This window comes from Musca vetustissima, unplaced genomic scaffold (genome assembly GCF_032173495.1).
Source record: "Musca vetustissima isolate MV318-11 ecotype Yass unplaced genomic scaffold, APGP_CSIRO_Mvet_v1 utg40296, whole genome shotgun sequence".
Taxonomy (NCBI): Eukaryota; Metazoa; Arthropoda; class Insecta; order Diptera; family Muscidae; genus Musca; species Musca vetustissima.
In genome coordinates, this window is record NW_026885374.1 from 24596 (window position 1) to 44647 (window position 20052).

Below are 20052 nucleotides of genomic sequence, written 5' to 3' on the forward strand. Positions count from 1 at the left end.
AATATATATATTTTTCAACACTACGGGAGAGTAAGTAGAAAAAATTACAACTTGTTTGCTTTATATTTATATATAATTATATATTATTTGTATGTTTATATTTAGTTATTGTTAAAAAATATTACATAGCTACTATTCTAATGAGATTTAATTTTATTTTCACAAAATTTTCAAAAAATTGTTTTCCTATATAATTATATGAAATTAAAATACAAATTAACTTGACACTGAGTGTTTATATTTTTGGGACTAGATAATCAATTTAAATTAAATTTGTATAAATTATTAAAACACAAAAAAATCTTTATTTATACATTAAATGTTTATGTTCATGTTTAATTATTTACATCTATGTGTGTTTTGGTTTTATTTAATTGTTTTTAGAAATCATAAACATTTGCAATTAAATGATGCAGCTGGAGTTTTTCATTATTATTTTTTTCAATTGTCATGCATAAAAGCAATTGTTGTTTTTTTGCATATTGAATTAATAAATTTCGATTAAATATCTAATTATTGTGAAAACAACTACCGCTCTTTATATTATTTTATTCTCACTGCTTAATTACTATTTAAATGATAATTTTGGGTTTTGTTTTTATTTTTTGTACAATTGAAATTATAGCAAATATTTATAATCAAATCCGTGATGCCTTGTTTGTTTTTTTGACTAGCATTTTAATGTATTATTTTTTGAGCATTTCATTATTTATATAATTTAAAGACATTACTTAACGTTTCTTAATTAAAAATAACAAAAATTTAATTAAAAAATTGAATAAAATAAAAAGTTGTGTACCTAAATTTCAATTTCGTTTGCAACACCTCCAACTATTTATCGGAGAAATAGATTTATCCAAGTCCGTCTTTCTGTCCATTACTACAACAATCCTAATATATAAGATAGAGTTTTTAAATTTGCAACTACATTGCTTGAAAAACGCATATATCGGTCCACGTTTTATAGTAGGCCCACATTTAACGGTACCTTCTAATTTTCAATATTTTAAGAATTTTATAGATATTTCCCAACCGATTAGCACCTAATTTGATATTATGGATTATCATAGAGTGGCAAACTAAATTTATCAATATATGAATACGTTTAGGCTTAGTCCACGTACCCACAGTTTTCCATATTTTGAGGCCATGACATTTTTTCTAACCAACCTAATATTCTGGGGTTTCGATATTAATACTAAAAAAAATAATATTAGTATTCGTTGACGTATATAAACTGTACCTCCAATTTTCGATATTTTAGGGCATTTTTTTAAACCGAATTGACTCCAATTAGATATTTTGGGTGAAAATATATTCTGGGTTTTCGATATTAATACTAAACCAGTGAGCGGAGCAGTATAGTTGGACGGGGCCGACGATACGATACCCTACACAACTTCCATGAACATCTAACTTTCTGTGGTTCTATATTCTGAGATTGGGCAATATTTCGCGATATTTGCACACTTTTGACTGGCTAGAGTTCAGCAAATGTTACTAATAATCAGTACAGCCACTCTAATTACTTGTCCAGATTCTCTTCACCGAGGGGTTGTGTTGTGATGTTCGGATTTCGACTCGAAAAGTAAAAATAATTAAGTTTTCGGTCCACTTCATCTGAAAAATTATTATCTGATCATACCCTAACATTTTAGGCGTTGTCCTTGACCATAATTGGAACCTCATGGAACATTTCAAAGCGATCAGTGTTATATTTCCGCACTCCAGTGTGGTAATAGGTTACTAAATAATATATGAATACGTAAGCACCTGTAAATATTTAAGTGTAACTCCCGCATCCGAGTACCTACGACCATATAATTGGTATCAATTTAAAGGTCAACCACTCCACTTGGATATACTATCAACTTCTCGGGTCTATGTCCTTCAGGGGTAAATATATACTCTATAGAATACAAATTTTGTCATTTTTCACACAAAAGTTAGGGTCCATTTGACCCGCTAAATATTGATCGATCTTTATCAAAACAGGCATGCTTATTCTTTGGCACGATCCCCTTCTCCAGGCAAAAATTCGCATTGTTTATGGCAATTGCGGCCTCCCTAAATATTAACCGATATTTTCCAAAAACAATAGGGGTCTTCATTGGCCAGAACCCATCCTACATGCAAAATTTCGTGAAGTTTGGTCCATAACTGTGGCCTGTATCGTGTTTACAAATTGTAATGGACAGACGGACGAAGGCACACACATGTCTAGATCGACTCAGCTAGTCGAGATATGACGATCGGTATACCTAAAGGTAGGTCTAGGACCAGATAACTTTCTTCGTTCGACATTTTTACTCCATTGATCCTTCCAATATTAATTGATCATAGGTAGCACATGCTAAATTTAGTGATAACGTGTCCCTTACTGCAGCCTGTACTTTGACATAAAATTACAATGGACAATTGGACGGACGCATATAGTCAGATCGGCACAGGAAAACAAAATTTGACTTACCGCATTTTAAAAGGTTGGGTTAGGACCAATATTTGGTGGTGTTACAAACTCTTGGGGCCACATAAAATTATAATATGTATCCTTACAACACTGTTGTCCTTTTTGAGAAGTTCCGAAATAAATATATAAATAATAAAACTTATTTAAATGTAAATAATAAAATATATAACAAACAATAATTATAAAAACTAAATTAACAAAAAGATTACAAACAATAATAACAACGTATTACAAAAAAATTATTAAATACAAATTAGTTTAGAAAAATAAACAAATCGATATAAAAGCCTTTCAGGTACTTAAAAATTAAACAAATATATACACACATACCAAGACATAATATAACACAAATAAAATGGTGGGGTGTAAAATGAGATCTCGTTCAAAAGACAAAGAACAATTTTGGAAATTTCTTTAAAAAAAACATCTTCAGGAATGATTTCGGGTTTCGACTTCTACGAGCATACATGGACACCATTTCAGTGTCCAATCTTCCTCAGATAATTTACTCCCGTTCTCTTTTTCAATTTGAAATCTGTATAAATTGTATATTTGGCGCTGTCTCAATTGCCTGTCCCGTTGACGTGGTCGCCACCGTCCCCACTCCCGTTGTCGTTCTCAATTGTTGTGCCATCGTTTTGGCAAATGCCGTATTCTATTGTTCCATTATAATGGTATCATCTGCTTTGACATTACCGCTATTAATTGCCTCCATGGCTTTCGACAGCAGTGTGGCATCTTTTAGGCTAACAACTTGTAAAACTTGCGGCTGTTCACCGGGTGCACCTTGTATCATCATTTGATGCATGCCGGGTGATATGTTGATTGTTTCCAGCTGATCGCCGTTTTCAACCTGCAAAGGAAAGAGGAAGAAAGAAATTATTAGAATTTTTTTATTTAATTTGTTTTTAATATTTAATTTATTTTTAAATTGTAATTTGTTTTTAAAATGTATTTCATATATTTCGGGCTTATCTAAAGGGATAATTATGGTTTTCGTCAGGTCCATTTGCAAATTTGCTTTCCGAATAAAACAATAAATTGAAAAACAAAAAATCCTGGTAACTTAAGAATTGAATAAGATTTAAGGGTTACTGAAAATAAGAAAAAATTAAAATAATAAAGTTAAAAATAAAACAAATTTAAAGACCAGCAAACCACACAACAGAACGTATAGTACCAATCCAATACTTTTCCAATAAATAAATTTAAATTTCAAAAAAGAAATCCATTGATTAGGCAACATAAGAATTGAATGAACATTTTAGGTAACTGAAAATACAAAATAAATAAAAAATAAAAAAAAAAAATAAACAAGAAAAGACGTTGATAGATCACTGCACAGTATTGCAGAATACAGATCCAATATCTTTCGGTAAAAACTCAAAATTTCAAATAAAAAATCCAGTATGTAAGCCAACTCAAGGCATTTAATCTTTAACTGAAATAAAAGAAAGAAATAAGAATAAAAATAATAAAATAAAAAACCAGTAAGGACTTTAGTAAAGTCGAACGGAACGACTATATGATACCCTTCACCACTTTGGGTATATTCAACAGATGAATCCTAACAGACGTAGCATTTTTAAAGGACCACAAACATGATACTAAATTTTTCATTTTCAGATATAGAAGCCAGCAACGTACACAGGAATTCATTTCGGGGGGATACAAAATGAAAAAATTCGCTGTTGCAAACATAAATTTACTGTGAAAAAAATTCATTTCGGGGGGGCCCGGGCCCCCCGGGCCGCCCCCCTGCGTACGTCCCTGATAGAAGCTATATCTAAATCTGAACCGATTTTCACGAAACTTAACACACATCATTCCAGTCCTAATTCATTACGCTATGCCAAATTTCGTGCAAATCGAGAGATATACAGGGACTTTGGTGCACCATTTACATTAAATCGGACGAAAATATATATGGAAGCTATATCTAAATCTGAATCGATTTTCATGAACTTTCACTTACGTCATTCTAGGCCTAATTCTGTACGCTATGCCAAATTTCGTGCATATCGAGAGATATATAGCGACTTTGGCGCACCATTTACCTTAAATCGAACGAAAATATATGTGGGATCTATATTTAAATCTGAACCGATTTCCACGAAACATAGCACACATCATTCTAGACTTAATTTAGTACAATATGCCAAATTTCGAGCAAATCGAAATATATTTAGGGACTTTGGCGCACCATTTACCTCAAATCAGACGAAAATATATATGGGAGCTATATCTAAATCTGAACCAAATTCAATAGGGTTCGTCCTTGGTCCAAATAAATGAGATGTGTCAAATTTCATCCAAATCGAATGATTAATTCGACCTGTACTTTGTTCTTAATTTAACATAAACAGACGGACGAACATGCATAAATCGACTCAGAAAGTGATTCTGTGCATATTCTCAAAGGGAACCATGGGTCCACCTCGTTTCCTTTAAGTGTGGTGAGGGGTATAAAAATTCAGTTAAAAAAATTATAAAAAATATAATTTTAACATTTCTACTTACACAGGAAAACAATAAAAGATTTAAAAATAAAATAAATAAATAAATTAAATTTTTAATTCAATATAATTTGTTTATATTTATTTACATAAATATTTAATTAATATTTCATTGAATGAAATAAAACACAAAGAAATCATTAAATTAAAAAAAAACATTGTAAATTTATAATAAATATCTAATCTATTGTGTGTATTTAGATGGACATAGCTATGTACCCATGTGTGCGTGTGTTTTTGGTACAAGGATTTAATGTGTTTATTACAAAACTAATTTAAATAAACAAACAAAAAATTAAAAAATATAAATTTTAGGCACACACATTTGTCTATATACATGTAAATATAGATGATAGAATAAAAACTAAAATGAAAATTTAATTAAATCAAATATTGACAATAGTAACAAATAAAAATTTACACATGTCACATGGGTCAGGGCAGAAGCACATGTGTGTTTTTCGGCCAATCAATCAATTGAACAAAAAAATAAACAAAACATAACGGTAATTACATTACATAGATATTTAACTACAAAGAAAATATTCAAATTATTAGCCATAATTACATTTGTCCGAAATTAAAATATGACAATTTTTAATTAGCTACAAAAAAAAAATTATGATTTTCATATTACATATATTTGTTTGGTGTAATTACAACAACTAAAAAATATATTAGAATTTATTAAATTCTAATTGTATATAAATTAAATTTGAATACATAATAAGATAATTATTTTTAAATATTAATTTTGTTTTAATTATTTATTTATTAATAATTGTTTGTAATGGCTAAGAAAAGGTGGGTGGGTACTTCTGATTGTTTTTTGTGTTTTAATGTTTTTTATAAAAACAAATAAAAATTAAAACATTCTAATAATTGCACATGTATTTAGAAGTGGGTTTAAAATAGAATATAACAATAACAAAACATTTATAATATTTAACTAAAAAATAATGAAATTAATTATAGCAAAAAGTGGACTCTTTTGATACAAATAAAAAAATAAAATTGATACAAAAATAAAACTAAAAAAAATTAAAATTAGTTATAGAATAAAGTGGACACTTTTGATATTTGGTTTATAGCACGTGTTTTTGGTATTAAAAATAATATAATGTGGTAAAATAAAAATTAAATATTTATAATAGGGTTGGGGGTTTTTGGCTCAAATTACATTTCACAATTCAATTTTCAATGTTTTTTTTTTACAAAACAAAATATATATACTTAAAAATAAGCAATAAAAAATAAAATACAAAATTCTTTAGATAACAAATAAAATTAAATAATAAAACAATATATTTCCAATTATATCTCTTTTACAATACAAAACTATTTTTGTTACAAGTAAAATAATAAAATCAAAAAAAAAACTTTAAATAACAAATAAATGTATTACGTATTTGGGCGGGGTTTCTGTTTGCCTCAAATTAAAAAAAAATATATATATATATATATATATATATATATATTGTAATTTTCGTTTTAGGGGGTTTAGGAACATAATTATTTTGTATGATATAATTTATATTAATTTTTTATACATAAATTTTATATATGCATTTTTAAAACAAAAAATATATGTATAAGAAATAAAAATTATATGCAATGATATATATGTTTTGTATGTGATTGTTTTTGGTTACTTTGTAAATATTATAAACAACTTTGGTTTAAATTATTTTAAGCAATTTTTGGTTTTTGGTATAATAGCAAATTGTTTCATTTTAATTTTCAATTAATTGAAAAAATTTATTAATTAAAATGGCAATTTTTTTTTAACTAAAATAAACAGATGTCAAACCAACCTACAGCAAGAACAACAGGATCGAAATAATTTATTATATCCTATGGAACTATGTTAGGAGGTTATCCACTCCCTGCTTCAGCCCGTCTTTAAGACCCCCCATTTGCTGGTATATATTCCGCATTTTAGCACTTAAACAAATACTCCTTTCATAATCTACCTCAGAGGCTGACTTCAGTCCATTTCTTACAAAACAGACTCCGTTTATCTCACCTATTTTAATGACTCAATTCAAATTAAATATCCAAAATAAATGCCTTAAAATTCCCTATTATGCATAGGCAAAGCCCTGAACCTGCTTATAGACTTTTATGTCATTATTGTCAATATCCAACTCTACCATCATAAAAATTCCATAACAATCTAAACATGATTCTAAGGATATTCTCGAAAGGAACCATGGGTCTATATCGTTTTCTTTTGCCTGTTACAAACATATGACAAAGACATAATACCCAGTACCACAGTATGCTGAAGGGAATGAAAAGTGGACCGATATATCCCAACTTCAATACCAAACATGACAGGTGTAGAAGCTATGACAATTTATATTGCTAGTTCTATCGTGATTTCAGCAGACATGACTAAATCCTATTTTATTCTGATCACATATATACATAAACATTGAAAAACTTAGCCAAGTCCAGTCAGGCTGCCAACCCTAAATTGCGCCACCGCCACTAGCCTTAGCAGCAATCGAAGAAATTAAATTCCCCATTCAGCTTGTCTCTGAAGACGCCTTACAGCTCGTCTTTAAAATAGTCACTTCTGCTGCGTTATGGAAGACCCCCTTCAGCTCGATTATGAAAGACTTCCTACAGTTCGTCTAAAATGAATCTCTTCATATCGTTTGCAAAGACTACCTTCAACTTGTCTGAAAACACCAACTGGTTTTACTTTTAGTTTCAGAAACAAACAATTAGTGTCCCGATAATGTCCCGAGTTTTAAAAGTATCTTAAAGATATTCCTCAATGGCCTGATTAATTAATGGTTTTTAAATGAAATTTATTTTTTCGCCTTTTTATAATAGGACCTTCAATTCAACTCGCTAACTGACATTCGAGCCTACATTTAAATAACCTTCAAAAATTCACAACAATAAATCAGTCAATTAATTATTATGAATAGCGGTATAATGGAAAATATTAAATGGCCTTAGAACAAAAGCGCTGTTTGGATGCTCTTTTAATATTTCCAACACTTCCCCCCTACACTACGCGATTAACAAAAGGACATGGAAAACCTAAAACAAAATGCCGACTGCCTACAACTAGGGGAGAAAACGATTAATATTAAATATTAAAACAAACAAAGGTTTAATATAACAATAAGGAGGAGAAACAGGGAGCAAATGTTAGTTTTTAGTTGCATCTAAATTTGAAATTATCCAATGGAATTTGTTTTTTATTTCTGCGTAATTACATGAATTTACATAGATAGAGGGCAGCCTCGTAGGTGAATGTAATTAAAAAAACAAAATTTGTTCTAGGTAAAACAATGTTAAGCAATTTTCCAATCGGCTAGACAAAGCTGATAAAAATCAGCACCAATTTTAAATAAAAAATTAGAAACAATTTCATAGAAAAATCAGTACGGAGAGGACTAAAGTGGAAACCTAGATATTATAAAAAGTTGGCTGGAAAATATATACTAAAAACCTTCAGTTCTATGCCGAATTAAAAAGTGTCTACATTTTCAAATTAATTAATTTAAGTAGGATTCATAGCGAAAGAAGGCAGCTTTGCACATCTCCTAATATTCTACCGAACGAATGCTACCAATCTTAATTACCAAAAAAATAACCATTTACTTTTTCACTTCGATTCATGCTGCTGCTGTCTGCAGGTTACATCTGTATAAGACAATTTATAATTGTCTTATTATAAAAATATTGCATATTTTTATTTTATTTTTTTTTTCATTTTATGTTATAAAATGTTTTTAAACATTTTAGGGTTATGTTCCTTTTTTTTTTTTTTGTTTAACTTTGGTGACTAGATGATGATCAATTATAATAATGATGGCGAAGCATGGCTTATGAATTGATGATATGACACGATTCTTAAAACTATAGTGGAACTTTTAAATAAAGTTCAATTGCAAATTCATTCATAATCGTGTCACATAACTACTTGGACTACAAACTAAAATATTTATCAATAACAAACAAATAAAGTAAAGCTAATTTAGTTTAAATTTTTTAAATTAAAAATATACATTACTTATTTACAACAACAACAAAAATATTTCTAAAAATTCCCAGCAATGCAATGGTAAATAATTTAATTAGAAGTAGGGAGAAATATCGAACTACTATATATACAAGTCTATAAAGACACCTACAGCTCGTCTATGAAAGACACATATCGTCTATAAAAGGTACCCTTTAGCTCGTCTATCAAAGACGCCCTTCAGCTCGTCTATGAAAGTCTCATTTCAGCCCGCCTATAAAGACTTCATCCAGCTCGTCTAATAGACTTTCTTTCGTCGATATATAAAATCCCCCTTCAGCTACCCTATAAAAGTCTGCATTCGGCTTGCCTATGAAATCCCCCATTCAGCTTGTCTATAAAGACTCAAAGTCTCCTTCAGTTTATCAGTTCATCTATAAACACCCCGTATATAAAAATCTCTTCAGATCGTCTATATAGACTCCCTTCAGTTTGTCTATACAAGTATACAAGACTCCCTTAGGCTGGTCTATAAAGACTTCTTTCAGATCATCTAAGTCTCCCTTCACTTCCTGTACTTAAAACTCTTCCATAAGACTACAATCAGTTCGTCCATAAACATAGCTCTTAGCTCGTCTATGAAAACCCCCACTTCATCCCCATAAAATACACCCAACAGCAGATCGTTTCCATCGCCTCTTCATGAAAAAAACCCACTCAAGTCAACAAACCAAAAGTAAATTCGATTTAAAATTCAGCAATGTGTGTCTGTCTGTGCTTGTAAAATTGAAAGTCAATCGTTATTATCATGCCATCCTGCCTTCCACTCCCAATTAAATTTCATTCACATCACATTGCAATTCAAAAATTTGATTAATTGTCCAATGATTCAAGTTTAATGCTTTTGGAGACATCAACACTTAAAAGGCGATTGCCAACACGAACATTGCCGACACTACAGACACCTACAATACCACCCAAACCCGCCGCCGTCGCAACACCAGCATTATTGCCAGTAGCATTTGAATTATTAACATCACCACCATCATTGTCGCCCCCATCAACACCACCACCACCGTTAGCCGCCATCATTGAGGTGTTGTCATCGACAATTTGTATATTTAAAAGGCCTTCGGTGCTGCTATTCGACTGATTATGATTAGTGGTGTCATCATTATTTGAGTGCAACAATGATGTCCCGCCAGAGGATGTAGAAGTGTTCATCATGTCAACACCTTCTTCCTCGATTTTAATGGGTACAACAATTTTGTTGTTATGTTTGCGACGTTTATGGTGGCTAGATTTCAAATAATTGTTGTTGTTACTACTACCACTTGCAGTATCTGCATGACTACGTCTACGATGTTGTTTATTATTGGTAATGCCCGTCGTCGTTACGGTCATACCACCAGCAGGTGCTGTGGCAATTATGGCTGCTGCCGTTGGATGATGTTGTACATTGCCAGCAGCGGCAACAACAATTGGCAATGCTGTGGCAGCAAACTTTATTTGACCATTATTATTACTATTGTTGTTGTTGGCATTGACATTGAGGTGGTTATTGTTTGCTGTTGTTGCATCGTTATTGTTGAGCAGATTAGCAGCAGCAGCCGCTGTTAAATTCAAATGGGCCGGATTGGCGGCAATAAAAACTTTTGTCCCGGCATTTTGCAAAACATTTGTTAGACTTTGTTGATTTAGAATGGCTTGATGGTGTTGTAGCTGATGTTGGTGTTGCTGATTTTGTTGCTGTTGACTAGAATTGTTTGCAGCTGCCGCTACTAAACTTGATGCATTTATTATCTGGCAACGAATATTGTTGTTATTTGTACTACTACTATTACTGTTGTTGTTGTTACAACTACTACTACTATTATCACTGTTGTTACTATTATTACCACTACTATTACTACTCATATTGTTGTTGGTATTAAAATTTAATGTCTGCATCAAATTATGCCCCGGACCACCCAATCCACTATGGGCCAGCAAACGTTGAGCAGCTGTTGTAGCAATGGGTGTTGCTGCCATTATTGAATAACATTGAAATTGTTGCGTTGGCATTTGAACACCCGTATTACCACCACTGCCACTTGCATCATCTTCATTTCCTTCATTTGAGCTATTGTCATTATTGTTGCTACTACTACTATTATTGCTATTATTGTTGTTGTTTGAAGAATCTACCTGCATTGGTGTTATACAAACAGTACCATCACTGTTTGTATGGATTTGTTGTATATTGGCCATCATCGATTGATACATGGATGCTGAGACGGGTACTGTTATCATATTGCTAACAGAGACGGGATAACCTGAAAAAGAAGATAATGAGGGGAAATTAATTAATTGAGTTATAAATATATAAAATAGAAATAAAATAAACAATAATTAATTGACGACCTTATCTTTGACTCTTCAGAAATATACATCCTTCTCAACTCTCCACTCTAATCGATTTCTTTCATATATAATAAACACTTACTCATCAACACGTCTATAGTGAAGATAGCCTTCAGTTCATATTTAACAAATATTCCATTCAAGCCAAATACATGAAAAGTTTCCCTCAGCTACAAAAGACTGTATTCAATTCACATATAAAGACCTATAATTAAAATTGTTCCCTGCAGGGCTATAAAGACATAGTCTATAAAGATTCTTCCAACTCGTCTATAAAGACTCACTCCAGCTTGTCGTCTACACAAAACTCCCTTCAGCTCGTCTATAAAGACGTCCTTCAACTCGCCTTTAAAGACTCCCTTCAGCTCTTCTTTAAAGGCTCCCTTTACATCGTCTGTAAATACTACCTTCACCTCGTCTATAAAAGACTCCCTTTAGCTCGACTATAAAGACTCCCCACAGCTCGTCTATAAAGACTCCCTGCAACTCGTCTATAAAGACTTCCTACAGCTCGCATATAAAGACTCCCTACAGCTCGTCTATAAAGACTCCCTACAGCTTGTCTATAAAGAATCCCTACAGCTCGTCTATAAAGACTCCCTTCAGCTCGTCTATAAAGACGTCCTTCAACTCGTCTTTAAAGACTCCTTTCAGCTCTTCTTTAAAGGCTCCCTTTACCTCGTCTGTATAGACTACCTTTACCTCGTCTATAAAGACTCCCTACAGCTCGTCTATAAAGACTCCCTACAGCTCGTCTATAAAGACTCCCTACAGCTCGTCTATAAAGACTCCCTTCAGCTCGTCTATAAAGACTCCCTTCAGACCTCGTCTATAAAGACTCCTTCTAGCTCGTCTATAAAGACTCTCTTCAGCTCGTCTATAAAGACTCGGCTATAAATGCTACCTTCAGCTCGTCCACAAAGACCCCTTCAGCTCGTCTATAAAGACTCCCTTCAGATCGTCTATAAAGACTCCCTTCAGATCGTCTATAAAGACTCCTCTAAGCTTGTTTATAAAGACTCCCTTCAGCTCGTCTACAAAGACTCCCTTCAGCCCGTCTATAAAGACTCCCTTCATCTCTTCTATAAAGACTCCCTTCAGCTGGTATGTAAAGACTCTATTCAGCTCGTCTATAAATACCCCTTCAGTCCATGTATAAGACTCCTTCAGCTCGTCTATAAAGACTACTTTCAGCTCATCTATAAAGACCCATTCAGGTCGTCTAAAAAAGAGTAATTTCAGATTGTCTCAAAGACTCCATACATCTATAAAAACTTCCTTCATCCTCTCTATAATGATGATCTCTGAGATCGTCTATAAACCTCCCTCCAACTTTTCATCTTTTTTCATCTAGTCTATGAAGATTCCCTTCAGCTTACTTACCTTGACCATCCTCCGTGGTAATATAAATTTGTCCATCTTGGGCGACAGTGGCTTCAGTTAAATCAACAGTCATATTTTCATGACCATTAACATCGGCAAGACTTTGAACGGTTTGTATGGTGGCACCACCTTCGCCTTGATGGAGCTGCAACAAAATAAAACAATAATAATAAAATTTACAATAACAAACCACAGTAATAATAATAAACCACTTACCGTTGCAACACCCTGAACCTGAGCTGTTGTACCATCGGGCAATGTAATAATAGGATTATTTGGATCAACCTGTATCAGAGATACTGTGCCATCGGCATTTTGTATGGTAGATAATACCGTTTGGGTGGTGTACTAGATATTGGGAAGAGAAGAAAAATGAAAGAAATTATTAGACGGGAATGTTATAAAAAATTAAAATAAAGTTTAAAAATAAAAAACATAACAAAGCAAAAACAGGTTTCAAAAATCATCAGCAGAAATAAAAATAAATAAAAAACAAAATGCAATTAAAAACAATGAAACCAAAATGTTTTCGAAACAAATTGTATTTTATTGTAAAAATAAAAGAAAAATAATATACAGCAGCAAAGAACAAAGGGGCAATACATTAAGAAAACAACAGCCAGAAGAAAAAAACTTTTTAAAAATAAAAACACAATGCTTGAAAATATAACAAAATCACAACCTTATTTCTCTATAAATCAATTTAAAAAAAAATCGAATGAATAACCAATACCCTGAATTTAAATTTGTTCTTTTTTCCAAAAACCAGGGAGTTGTATTTTATTCACTTCAATTTGTTCACTTTAAATTTTACAGAAATAGGTTGTTGAGTTCCTATTTTATCTGGATATTCACCGCTTGTTGTTACATTATATTTTATTTTCAATATTTTAGATGTTAAATTGCACAACAACAATTAAGTGGTATTCATCATAAAAAATATCGGAACAATTTTGTAGCATTTCTCATCAACTCAGTATTGTTACGAAACGAAAATTAGAAGAAGAACAACAACAAAAAGAAAAAAACTCAAAAGAAAATTGACAAAATAGTTTTGTTGGGGTTTTACGAACATCAACATCTCCCAATGTCATGGGTTCTATGCAAACTTGGGCATTAGCAATGGTCTGGGCAGCATTCGTTGTGGTATGAATCTGTTGATGTTGAGTCTGATGATGTTGTTGCTGCTGTTGTTGATGATGCTGCTGATGATGTTGTTGCTGCTGATGATGTTGTTGTTGCTGGTGCTGTTGTTGCTGCTGGTGCTGTTGTTGTTGTTGCTGATGATGCTGCTGCTGTTGTTGCTGCTGATGCTGTTGTTGTTGCTGATGATGCTGCTGTTGTTGGTGTTGCTGCTGCTGATGATGTGTTGTAATTTGTGTTATCGGTGCTGGACACAATTCTATTTTTGTCGATGCTGGTAATCTCGCCGTGGTGGTTATATGTTGATCATTCGTACTCTGTATAATTGTCGGTCCAGGATTATTGGGATTATGTGGATTTGTTGTGGTTATAACAGTGCCCGAACTATTTATCTTAACCACATTTACTTGTTGCTAAAATAATTTTAAGGGGGAATGGGGTTTTTTCATGAATATTATTGCATTATTTTGAAAGTTGCAAACGTTTGTGGTTATCGGCAACACAATTAAGCAATTTGTTAATAGCAAAGATCAGTAATATTTGAAAATTATATTCATCACAGAAAGTTAGCACGAAAGTCGTACATGGCAGAGTATCATACTCTGCCCTTCACTGAAGTACTCCAGTAGTCGTAACGCATAATAAATTACGTATGATTGCTAAATATCGACTTAACCATATAAAGACTCCTCTTTCAGCTCGTCTATAAAGACGCCCTTCAGGACGTCTATAGAGGCTCTCTTCAATTCGTCTATAAAAATTAACTTCAGCCTGACTATAAAGGTTCCCTTCAACTCGTCTATAAAGACTTGAGTTCATCTAAAAAAATTGTCTTATGTTCGTCTATAAATACTCCCTTCTGTTCGCCCTCCAACTAATCATTAAAAGCTCCCTACAGCTTGTATAAAGAACCCTTTAGCTAGCCTGCAAAGACTATATTTATATCATGTATAAAGACCCCCTTCAGCTCGTTTATAAAGACTCCCTGCAGCTCTTCCATAAAGACTCCCTGCAGCTAGTCTATAAAGACACCTTTCAGCTCGTCTATAAAGACTCCCTGCAGCTCGTCCATAAAGACTCCTTACAGCTAGTCTATAAAGACTTCCTGCAGCCCGTCTATAAAGACTCCCTGCAGCCCGTCTATAAAGACTCCCATGAGCTCGTCTATAAAGACTCCCTTGAGCTCGTGTATAAAGACTCCCTTGAGCTCGTGTATAAAGACTCCCTTGAGCTCGTCTATAAAAACTCCCTTGAGCTTGTCTATAAAGACTCCCTTCACCTCGTCTATAAAGACTCCCTTCAGCTCGTCTATAAAGACTCCCTTCAGCTCGTCTATAAAGACTCTCTTCAGCTCGTCTATAAAGACTCCCTTCAGCTCGTCTATAAAGACTCCCTTCAGCTCGTCTATAAAGACTCCCTTCAGCTCGTCTATAAAGACTCCCTTCAGCTTGTCCATAAAGACTCACTTCAGCTCGTCTATAAAGATTCCCGTCAGCTCGTCCCCTCTGCCCGTCTAGACTTCATTCGCCTCCTCTATAGAGACATATTTTTAAAGATTTTATTGTGGCAGTTACATAACATTCTTTAAAGTCAGGACCAATCTACCTCCTAATGGTAGGATGTTAAGTTTTCTTCTAATAGAAAGTTACAATTAGGACAATAAATAGTATTCTCATAGATTTTCTTATTGAAGTCTCTCTTATAGAAGACCAAAGGAAATTTATTTTAGAAGACCAAAGCTATCTTCTTATAAGAGACATTTTGGTCTATGGTTGTTCCCATAGAAGTCCAAAGGTATTGAAGTAGAATAATTTTTTTTTAAAGGCAAATGATTTTCTTGTAGATAACCAAATGTTTTTCTGTTTAAATACTAAGATATTTTCTTATATAGATGAAAAGGCCAGAACCACTGCAACGAAGGCCGAAGTGTCTTTTTGCAGAATGTTTAAGGATTTTCTTAAATTTGGAACAAGAGTTCTTTTTATAGAAAGATCAAATGGTCTTCATTTTTAAGACCAAAAGCTCTTTTAAACGAAAAAAAAAATTCTTATAGAAAACCAAATGGAGTTCTATAGAAGACATTCGCGAAGATCAAATGCTAATCCTTTAAAAGATCAAATGGCCTTTCATTTAACCTTCGTATAATCTTCCTTGTCTATAAGTCAAATACGACTATTATAACCATTGTTGCTTATAATCGTATTCGACTTTATTCCTCTCACCAAAAACTCATATTTTAAATGCTAAAAATGTCTTCTTATAGAAAACCAAATGGTAGTCCTATAAAAGACATTCGTGAAGACCAAATGATATTCTTTTCGAAGACCAAATGGCCTTTCATTTAATTTTTATATAATCTTCTTTATCTATAAGTCGAATACGATTATTATTGTAACCATTATTCCTTATAATCGTGTTCGACTTTATTCCTCTCACTTTTTCAAAGAACGTGATTGTGAATATATAACATATATCGGAAAAAAGGAGTTAATATTTACCCTTACATTAGTTGTTGTATTATTAGTTGGAGCATTTGTTACAGTTTGTATAGTAGTGGTAGTATTATTGTTATTATTGACAGGCTGTACAATCACCTCTTCTTCCTCCTCATCCTCTTCGTGTGAGATCAATTGTGAGACTTTGTCATCTTCATCGGCAAATGTGGGTAGTAAATCTTCGCGACCATGATATTTATAACAGTTGATGACAATTTTACGCAATGCATGTGTCCAGGAAATCTAATGCGAAATAAATAATAAGTAATAAATATTTTAAAACAAAAAAAAGAAAAGAAACAATTAATACACACCTTTTGTTTATCATCTTCAGATCTGGCATCCATACGCACATTAGCCCAGGGCAATTCTTTGGGCCACCATGGTGGCCGTGTGGCCTCACGACCCCAACCCGGCTTACCCCGCCCCGTGGAATATTTCAACATTAATGGGATAAATGCCCGCAACTGGGCCTGGGTCATTTTCTCCACCGGTGTTGGTATACCATCAATAATCAATGGTGGCAATTCAAAGAGCGATGGATCTTCCTGTGGTGGCGGTGGTGCCTGCTGGGCTAAAGCATTCTCCAGCTCATCCATAACAATATTCTTAAGATTACGTACTACATCTTCTAACGGTTTGGCACCGAATACTTTATAACTTGTATTGGGTTTACCCGGTGTGGCAACCAACACCACAGCCTGTTTGCCCACACGGCCTGTAAATTCATAGATTATACCGCGCAATTTACGCAATAGCCTATTCTGTTGTCGTTTACGCACCGACGGATTCGTTTCGAACGAATGTTGCCTTTTGCGCTTCTTCGATGATGCAATGGCAGCGGCAGCCGCTACTCCCACCGGACCGGCAGCGGCCAATTGATTGGCCAAATCATCCTGTACGGCGGCTAATTCATTTTCATCGAAAATACTGCCATCACTGCTAATTAAATCATCATCGTCATCGTCGGAGGCCATACTATCGTCGAGCATTTCAATTTTATATGTGGTCTGATGTTTTTGGCCATGATTTTGTATACTGTCCACAGCGGCTTGTGTGGCATTCGATACGGTTGATATTGTGGTGACATTCATTGTGGATGGCTGGATGGTTGACTATGGATGTATGGTGTAAGTGTGTGTGGAAAATTTTAGTAGCTTCTAGGAAAGGACCCACTTTTTCAGTTAAGGCCTTTCCGATTATTATTAGGTTATGGGTTCTAGAGACCCAAAATCTTTGGTTTCGTTACTTAAAAATTAATTCGAATTTTTTTTACTTTTGTTGTTGTTGTTATTGCACTTTTTCCTTCCTTTTTCTTTCTCTTCTAGACTATATCAGTGTATGTTTTTTTCTCGTTTTATTTCAATTAGCAAAAAGTGTATTGATAGTTGTAAGAAGACAGTAGTATAGATGTTCGCTTAGAGTTGTGGTTGTTGTAAGAAGTTTCAATCTGCAAAAAAGAAAAAAAGATACATTAATTTATAATTTGAATATTCCTTTAATTTAATATTGAGAAGTAATGTAAAGAAGTTCAGAGTGCAAATTAGTTTCATTGGAATATATCCTTTTAACCCTAGCGATTCATCGTAAAGGTATAGTCATAGCTTTTGTGAGGTTTAATATATAACTTTTGGTGGTCTGATATTACTTTTTTCTATCATTCTCTCTGAATTAATTGTCACTGATTTTAATGCCCAAAGGCCGTCTTTTAAAATATAAAATGTTCTTATTGAAACCCGAATGATAGTCCAATAGATGACATTTGCGAAGACCAAATGATATTCCTTTAGGAGACCAAATGGCCTTTCACTTAATCTTTCCTGTCTATAAGTAAAATAAGAGTATTCTTATAATGCTTGTTTCTTTCACTATTATCGACTCATATTTTTAAACAAAAAACTATGGAAGACCAATAGGCATTTTTATAGATTACAACATGGCTTTTTTTTCTTCATACAAAATGTTAATAATATTAGTCCAATTTTTATTGTAGCCCCCCATATAACATAACATCCCAAATATCGATATCTCGGTACGGGTGGGCACGTGTTTCATCCAAATTGGTTGTGATTTTATATTTTGAATTCTCATGGCGTAAAAATGTCACTAACAAATATTTTCAACATTTTCCCATATTTCCGGGTAGCCCTCATATAATAGTACAACCAAATTGGTTCCAATTTGATTTTTCAGGTTTTCATGGTTTGTCAAATCTTCCTACTAAAAATAATCAAAATCGATCTATCACTTTTTTCCGGTATTTTGGGGGGATTTGGGCACGTTTTTCAAGAAAGTTGCCTCCAATTTAATTTTTCAAGTTTCTCATGGGGTGTCAAATCTTCCTACTAATAATAGTCAAAATCGGTCTAGTTTTTAGGGTAGCCTCCATATAACACTACATCCCAAATTTCGGTATTTTTGTGAGTTTTGCAATTCTCATTGAATAAAAAATCTTTCAATATTCCTGGTATTTTTTTTAGGTTCTCAAGGAGTGTCAAATCTTCCTACCAAAAATGATTAATATCAGTTTACGTTTTTTTTATAGTTCCCATATAATGGTACCGACCCATGTTCGGCATTTACAAACATGTATCTACACACATATAAGTCGAGGACTTAACCAGAACCGGCCGTGCGATAGAACAGTGAACAGCATGACCTATCATGCCGGAACTGTTTAACCTCTACCTTTCTTCATGAGGAGACGAAGATGCTTCCCTTACGTCAGCATAGCAATATGCTTTCGTTGCAGTACCTGCTCGGGAGCTTCCGGGATAATCATCCCAACCATCATATGGTGGATAAGACTCCCCGAACCAGGCGTGTCAGGAAGGATCTGCATGATCTAGAGAGAGTGGTTCAACGTTATAAGAGGAGCCTCTAGATCAAGTTGGTTATCGAGAAGGTCTGAATAGCATTCATACTGATACAGTGCCACAGCGCTGAACGGATAGAGATTGAATGCCGTCCACGGAACTCCGGGTGGTGGAGGATAGTTTAGACCGGCCGAACTTAACGACACTTTACTTGATGCAATATCATTGTACATTAGATTTATGAAATTTTTAAAGCACTCCAGGTGGTGCAGGGTATAAAAAATTCGATCCGACCAAGCTAAACTACGGTTTTACTGGTTTTATGATACCAAAAGGTAATCGAAGACCAACACATATTTTTAAGAGAATATGAAAAGAATTTCTTTCTATCAAATGGTCTTCATTTAGAAGACCAAAAGGGGGTGGTCTTTTAGAAGACTTACAAATGGTACTTTCATATAATCAGTTTTTGAAGTACAATTTAGAGGAAATCGGTCAAAAATATATATGATAGCTATATCCAAATTTGAACCGATTTAAAAAATACTTAACACAGGTCGTTTTAGGGTCAATTTCGTATGGTGTGCCAAATTTCATTGCAAACGTTGGGTATTTGGTGCCCCATTTAAATGGAATCCGACGAAAATATATATGAAAACTATATCTAAATCTGAACCGATTCTCATCAAGTTCTATAGGATTCGCCCTTGGGTCAAATAAATGAACTGTGTCTAATTTCCCAACATTCGTATAAAAAATGTGGCCAGTAGAACGAATTTCCATAAAATGTTGCGATTTCGAAACATCGTGCACATAATTATTTAGAACCTATAAAATGTGA

The 20052-nt window shown here is 33.3% G+C and overlaps 1 protein-coding gene across 2 annotated transcripts; it reads right to left on the reverse strand.

Moving 5' to 3' along the window:
* Window positions 1-3084: 3084 nt before the first annotated feature.
* Window positions 3085-17492, reverse strand: LOC133332659 (DNA-binding protein Ewg). Of its 2 annotated transcripts, XM_061541037.1 has the most exons (7): window positions 16710-17492; window positions 16399-16638; window positions 13831-14313; window positions 12974-13105; window positions 12758-12902; window positions 11159-11286; window positions 3085-3323 (listed from the first exon to the last, which is right to left on the reverse strand). In XM_061541037.1, the coding sequence occupies exons 1-7, from the start codon at window positions 17487-17489 to the stop codon at window positions 3126-3128; spliced, it is 2106 nt and encodes a 701-aa protein (XP_061397021.1). In that variant the 5' UTR covers window positions 17490-17492; the 3' UTR covers window positions 3085-3125. The 2 variants fall into 2 exon arrangements, with proteins under 2 accessions (XP_061397021.1, XP_061397022.1); XM_061541038.1 differs by lacking the exon at window positions 13831-14313.
* Window positions 17493-20052: the final 2560 nt, after the last annotated feature.

Bases quoted from the DNA above. Each gene is read 5' to 3' on its own strand.
- LOC133332659 (XM_061541037.1), bottom strand. From the start codon at position 17,489: ATGAATGTCACCACAATATCAACCGTATCGAATGCCACACAAGCCGCT. The intron at 16,639-16,709 runs GTGTGTATTAAT...ATTTCGCATTAG, and splicing joins CTGAAGATGATAAACAAAAG to ATTTCCTGGACACATGCATT. The intron at 3,324-11,158 runs GTAGATTCTTCA...TTTCCTTTGCAG, and splicing joins TTTGTATAACACCAATGCAG to GTTGAAAACGGCGATCAGCT.